Source organism: Neophocaena asiaeorientalis, unplaced genomic scaffold (genome assembly GCF_003031525.2).
Source record: "Neophocaena asiaeorientalis asiaeorientalis breed wild unplaced genomic scaffold, Neophocaena_asiaeorientalis_V1.1 scaffold9, whole genome shotgun sequence".
NCBI classification, from domain to species: domain Eukaryota; kingdom Metazoa; phylum Chordata; class Mammalia; order Artiodactyla; family Phocoenidae; genus Neophocaena; species Neophocaena asiaeorientalis.
In genome coordinates, this window is record NW_020171825.1 from 3,266,718 (window position 1) to 3,273,710 (window position 6,993).

Sequence of the window (6,993 nt, forward strand, 5' to 3'; positions counted from 1 at the left end):
AAGGCCTAAAACATGGCATCTCTTAAGCCTTCTCCGTTTACTCCCGGAAGCATCTCTGGAGCACAGAATACTCAACACTAGACCTTGCCCCCAAGGACCAGATTGCATAGGCTCTTGAATCCCTGTCCTACTAAAGGCTACCCACCTGCTGCTTTATCTTGAGTGTACGTGGGAAGGTTGTGTGGGAGGTGAGGGGTTGGGGGCAGTGTGCTGGGAAGGGAAGGGAAGGGAAGGAAGAATTGCTGTTACATTCTGTTAGGAACTGGAGAAAGAAAAACTGCTAGGAGGAATAAGGTGAATGAGACTTTTGAAATGTAATGAATTTGAGACAGAAGAGGAAAGAACAGTTTGCATTTTCATTCATTCAATAAATATTCATTGGTGGTACAGACATGGTGCCAGAACACTGTGTCTACATTTATTGAACTTAAACCCTAATGGGGAAGGACAAAGAAATAAAATGACAATCCATTTTTATGGATAAGCAGAAATGAGGAGGCCTCACTGGTAATGACAGAGATTGGTGGTGGGTCGCAGGGGATAGAGTTGGAGTCTTTATGAATAAGATGAAGTTAAAATGTGAAGAGTAGTAGGAAACTTCCAGCAAAAGCAAAGGCCTTGAGGCAAACAAGAGCTCTATGTGTTCACAGAATGGAAAGTTTGGTTTGGTCTCAGTGGACAAAGGAAGAGTGGCCCAGAATGAGTTGGTGAGCTGGGAAGGGACATGATCACAGATGACACTATAGATAAAGTCAAGGTTACATGTTTAGGCTTTGTCTCCAGTGAAATGGGAAAGCGAAGGGTTGGAAGAAAGGGAGTGATATGATGCCTTTATGTGTTTAAAGGCAACTTTATGCCGGTTGCTGTGTGCAGGATACATTGGAATAAAGCAAGAGTGGAACTTGAGAGATTAGGAGGGAACAGCTTATAAAGTATTTTGAAATACTTGGCGGCTCAGACGAGGGTGCTGGGAGGAGAAGTAGATGGACTTGAAGGCACATATGACAGGATTTGCTGATGAACTGGATGTGAGAGAATCTGCTTGGTTTTGGTTTGAAACTGCTGGTTGCACATACTGAGATGGAAGTGTAGTAGAATAAAAAAATGGGTCTTGAACATGTCAAGTTCCTGTGAGAAATTTGAAGGTGAGTCCAGTAGGAAGCTGGATACCTGAACCTGGGACTCAGAGGAGAGGTTTGGACTGGGAACGTGCATTTGGGAGTTCTCAGCCTGTAGATGATTCAGAGCCGCAGAAATGGATGAGACCATGAAGGAGAGGGTAAATGAGAGAGCGGCCCAGCACTGGGAACATCAGTGTGTAGCAGCCTCAACATATAACAGAGGAAAAGAATGGGCAATGGAGTCAGAAGAGGAAGGAACGATCAGAGAGCGAGGGCTGCTCCTCGAAGGAGAGATTGATTGCATGTTACTAAGAGGTGGAAAGAGTACAATAAAAGCAGAAGTGCCCATTGGTTTAGCAACATGGAGGTCACTGGTGAGAGATTTCAGCGGATGGGTTCAGGGGAGATGGGAGATAAAGGGAGTGGAAAAAATATGCATAGCTCTTTAGAGAAGTTTACCTAAAAAGGAAACCTAAAAATGGAGGGATACTGGCTACTTTATGTTTATCAATTTCTTTGTCTTAAGCAATTTCTGCATGTATTAATTTCCCGTCTCTGGTCTAACAAATTCCCACAAACCTGGTGGCTTAAACAACATGCATTTATTCTTTCATAGTTCTGGAGGCCGTAAGTCTGAAATCAGTTTCACTGGGCCAAAGTCAAGGCTTTGGCAAGATCATATTCCCTCTGGAAGCTCTAGGGATGAATCCATTCTTTGTCTCTTCCGTTTTCTGGTGGCTGCTGGCATCCCTTGGTTAGTGGCCACATCACTCCAGTCTCTGCCTGTATGGGCACATTGCCTTTCTCCTCTTCCGTATGTGTGTCAACTCTCCCTCTGCCTCTCTTATAAGGATGCTTGTGATTGCATTTAATCCAGGAGAATTTCCCCATCTCAAGATGCCTAGCTTAATCACATCTGCAAAGACCCTATTTCCTTGTAAGGTGACATTTACATTTCCAGGTACCTTTGAGGGCCATTATTTGGCCTACTACCTTGTATTAGGTCACTAATTCATTCCTGAGACTCTGAAGTTATTTGTTTGTAGAGTTAATGATTTTTAAGTTTATTACATTTTTCGTCCTAATTTTTCTTGCGATTTAAAAACCTCTATTAAAATACTTAAGTGTAATATTCCTTCTTCATAGAGTAATTGTGATTATTGTCTTCTAATTAATATATGAGACAATACGTAAACATAACTTTCAAAGGAAATTCAACTAATAGTTTATAACAGGAATGGAATTTTCTTATTAACACTGCCATTATTGGGTACCAGGGCCAATCCTTACAAATTCTAAGTAAATAAGTAATGAATGATTAAAACGATATAATGCAGTGTTGCTATGTTGACCTAGGTGGTTCTAAGTTTATTCCCATAGATGTCATTTAATATGTATAATTAAATTATTTTAGCATTTAGGTAATTTAATAAAATAATTTATACGTGTATCAATAAAGAGAACCATAAATTATACATGTGAATGGTTTTAAGTAGATCCACTTAAACGCCTGTATTTGGTGTTAAATGTGTTCAGAACTCTACCTGTGTTGTCCTTACATCTAGGATAACTCCTACTCATCCTTTAGGATGTACTTATTTGGGACTTCCTCCAGGCAGCCTTTCCTGCCTCATCCAAAATCATAATGCCCTGGGCCTGAATCTTATGTTGTCTTTTCCTTGTGTCTGTCTACACCCACAAGACTGTAGCTGATTTATCTTGGAGTCCCCTGCACCTGCACTTTATTTTTTTTTTAACTCTGGGCAGAGCTGGTTCCTGGCTACTTTGTGCCGCTATTCTTGGGCAGAAACCCGGAGACAAGCAGAATTGCCAACAATCTGCCCAGATTCTCTCCCCTCTTCCTGGACCAAGCCCCACCTTCCCCATCTCATCTCATGGATGCACAACAAGAAAATGTAACTCCCTGGTAGCTATCCCTTTTCATTTAGCATCTTTCAATGACATAGAATTTTCATACAATAAAGACTGATTTTTAAACAATCATCTCTTGTTTATGTACCTTTTCTTTCAAAAAGAGCAAATTTCACTCACTTCACTGGCTTTGTTTTTTAAAAAATTAGCTTGTTTTTGACAAAAAATTTACAAGTGTAAACGAAATTCACTAAAGCCCAAAAATGCACTCCTTTTTCTCAGGGCCTCATTCCTAGAGCAATTTCCAGACCTTTCAGGAAGTACTTTCAAACACTGTGAAATCAGGGAGAAAATATGACACAGTACTGAACTCCCTGGGCGTTTAATCCTGTGGGCCTTGTCTCAGCTCCTGCACCCTTTGCAGGCCTCTGAGACCAGAGACGTGGGTGGCTCAGGCAGCCTTCCTTCACGCCTCTGCCAGGCTCCAGGGGGAGCAGACTGCAGAAAGCGCCCTGGTCAAGATGTCTGAGGTCCAGGCTCAGCTCCACAACTGATTAGCTGCAGGACATTGGGTAAATCCACTAACTTCTGTGGTTTCATTTTCCCCTTCCTTAAAATGATACCATTAAACTGAATAATCTATCTGTTGCATTGCTAATAATGTTTTAGGCATCAGAATCTCTTCTTTGCATAGATCATCAATTCATACTCTAAATGAGAACGTAGAACTATTGCCCTTCTAAGATGGTTCAAATATGGAGGTTACTGGTGAGAAATATGGGGGTTACTGTCACCAGTTGTAGTGACACAGATTTCCCAGATATCGATTAGAAATTGTCTTTGCCTACAGTTCCTACATGGGTTTTTCCATTTAAATAATCTAAAAAACCCTATTTTCAGCATCTAGTTAGCTTCAAAGCTATTTGCTTTAATGGTAGCCAAAGAGACAAAGTAGGGGGACACCATTTTAGGTCAACGTGGCCTTGCCTGTACCAACACTTTAATCATCAAGCCCATCATGAGATGCAATGTACTTACCACTGGATGAAGTGGGGTTCCTGGAAACATAAATTGCATCTGCTGGGCAAGCATTGCTGCTGCAGTTTTTTGCTGGATCAAATTGTTCCTCCCGTTAATTTCGAGTTGAGTTTTTAAATGTGTTGGAGGGTGAAGATACTTGCAGTTCTCTCTTGAACAACGGCCCTGGAAGAAAGAGTTTTGGTCTTAGGACTGTCGTAAGTAGCTTTCAACTCTGTTGTCAACCATTTCACAATCATTCCTTATACACGAAGGTGTGTATCTGTGTGTGTGCACATGCGTGCACACATATGTTGGAACATACAAGGGGTGAATCAGGCATTCGATGATTATCAGTCTTGCGCAGACCTGTTGAACAGAGAAGCGTCCTGAAATGTTGTTGTTTTCAGTGGATTCTAACTCTGACAAAGGACCCCAAGGAAACGTGACTGCTGAGAGTAAAGTCGGACCCTTCCAGGCAGTGTGGAAGGCCATCAGAGGAGCATATTTATTGTGACTTATCAAAAGGAAGCTTTGAACTTGCTAAACGTTGGTTTGTGCTGGAGTGATGACACAATGTGAATAATTATGTGCCACATTTGTGCAGCGGGGAAACCAATCAGAAGGTCTTGAAATGTGTGCTCCAGGGTGGCTGAAGACACCCCTAAATCAAATGATTGAAGAAGAGGCGGTGGTAGAATAGGAGCGGACATTTCTTAGTAACTGATGCACAGGTGAAATTTCCAGGCATGAACTCAGATAATCACCTGCAACAGAGCAGTTTGCTCTAATACACGAAAGCTGCAGCCCATGTCCCTGCCCCAGTCCCGTGACAGTTGTATAAAATTAAATGTCACAATATGAGGTAGTGAAGAGTCTTTACAGCTAAAGTAACATCGGGATGTTAAAGTTGGCAAAGTGAAAAAAAAAATTAATTAGGTGACAGGTGTGCCTAAAACCAGTCTGAAGAGTAATCACAAATGGTAGTGTTTATACTGAATTCCCAAATTTTCAAAACTACCAATTGAGAGAATGATGTTGATATGTGAAGTATGCAATTTCTGGAGAAAGAATAACGAACTGTGTTAACCAGTATGGGGGTTGTCAGTCTCTAAAGAATTAGTCTTATTTGCAACCAAGAAAAGAGAATATGGGTTTGTTTACCAAATATAAAAGTAATTTTAAAAAGCAAGCTGGGTGGATCTGGGCAAACAAATTTGTTTACAGTCATCCTAATTCTAAACATCTGGAGTTCGCACGCTGCCCCCTGCTCATTTCAGCTGTACTTGTGGTGGCGCAGGCTCCCTCCCAAATGTCAGCCTCCTACACTGCCGCGGAGAAGGGCAGACAGGAGTCCTGGGCTCAGCCTGGTGCTCTGCACTCATCAACCCGTGTTAGCAGCATGAGAGGCTGTGCCGCCCTCTGTAGGGAGGACACAGAGGCGGGCACCAGGGACCCCAGAAGGAATTGGTCACGTTTCCGCTAAAGTTATTCTGTAACAATGGGCAAGGGCACCATGTCTCCTTAGGCTCAAGTTCATATTGTCGATGTTTCATTCAGCATCCTAAGGGAGAAAACAGACATCTTGGGTCAAGTACTGGAAGGTCCACTGTTAAAATACTGGCAAACTGGACCCACAATTTAAAATAATCCACTTAGTTGTACACCTGAAACTAACACAACATTGTTAATCAACTGTACTCCAATACGAAATAAAAAGTTAAAAAAAAATAATCCAAGTCAAAGCAGTCTAGAAATCTCTTTCTCTCTCCATCTACTTCTGTCTGCAGATTTTTAAGGTAAAGTTTTAATCCTAACTTTACTTTGCTCATTGTTTTGTGATGTCCTAGGGTCCCTCCGGCCCTGCCAACCTGCTTCAGGCATGTCTTATTTTACTTCTCTTTCTGTCCTCCCTTGACAATTGCCCAAGTGTCTGGATTTTCTAAAATAAAATCTCCAAGAAAGCATTCAGATTGGGCCAGCTCCTAGAGCACAAGAGTATGACTAGTCTCTGGACTGGCTGCCTTATGTCAGGTGTCCAAATACATTCTTATCATCTATTGTGGGAGGTGGTCACGGGACGTGGCTACTGCCCATCATCAGGGGTGGAGGAGAATTGAACAGAGTGACATCTCTTGTATAGAGGATAAGTCTCCCCAGGCTTCTCTCTGACAAGCTCAATTCAAACTCTCTTCAAACACAGTTCACTCGGAAGATGACACCCAGAGAGGCTCATGTATACAGGGTACACATATGGGCCTATGTGTACAAATGTACAAAGGGCCTCATGTGGGGATGTGGGAAAACAAAGTTCCATAGAATGGAGTTGGAATTTGTGAAACATCCGCACTTCTACCAGTTTGGCTCTTCTATTTTGCTCGTTCATATAATTGTCAATTTGATCATTCGTCTTCTAATGTAATGCTTCAGGTAAAAATTTCGATGAGGCTAGAAAAATATGGTTTTTTTTGTTAATGCTGTCGTCTCCTGATACAACTGGGGCTCTTAAGGAACTACATAAACTATTTTCAGCCAATGCAACATGATTTACAACATCGAATTAGTAATTTATGGATGGAACCTTCTTTTCCATGAGAATTAATACAATTTCCTACTGTTCTTACCTACACACTTGGAGTGAGGTATATTATTGATTACCCATGTACCAGACAATTTATACATGGTTATCTCATTTTCTCCTTATAACAGCTGTAATGATCCCTATTTTACAAAACAGCAAATGTACTCAGAAAGATCAAGAAACTTTCCAAAGTTTATATAATTGGTAAGTGGTAGGGCTGGATTTTAAATCTAGGTTTATCTGACTCAATTACCTCACTGTACTAACCTATTTATTAGCAACAGTTAAAAATCCAGGGACGATAAAAATCTAGCATTCTCCTTCATAGAACAATAGGCTACTTAACACAATTTAAAGTATAATAGAGGGCTTCCCTGGTGGCGCAGTGGTTGAGAGTCCGCC

The 6,993-nt window shown here is 41.4% G+C and overlaps 1 protein-coding gene across 4 annotated transcripts in view; it reads right to left on the reverse strand.

Moving 5' to 3' along the window:
* The window catches only part of MBNL2 (muscleblind like splicing regulator 2), a 151,884-nt gene that overhangs the window by 50,036 nt on the left and 94,855 nt on the right, over positions 1-6,993 (reverse strand). For all 4 annotated transcript variants that reach the window (XM_024739648.1, XM_024739656.1, XM_024739632.1 and 1 more), the window contains exon 3: positions 4,032-4,196. In XM_024739648.1, the coding sequence (XP_024595416.1) occupies positions 4,032-4,196 (165 nt within the window). The remainder of the gene's footprint in view (positions 1-4,031; positions 4,197-6,993) is intronic.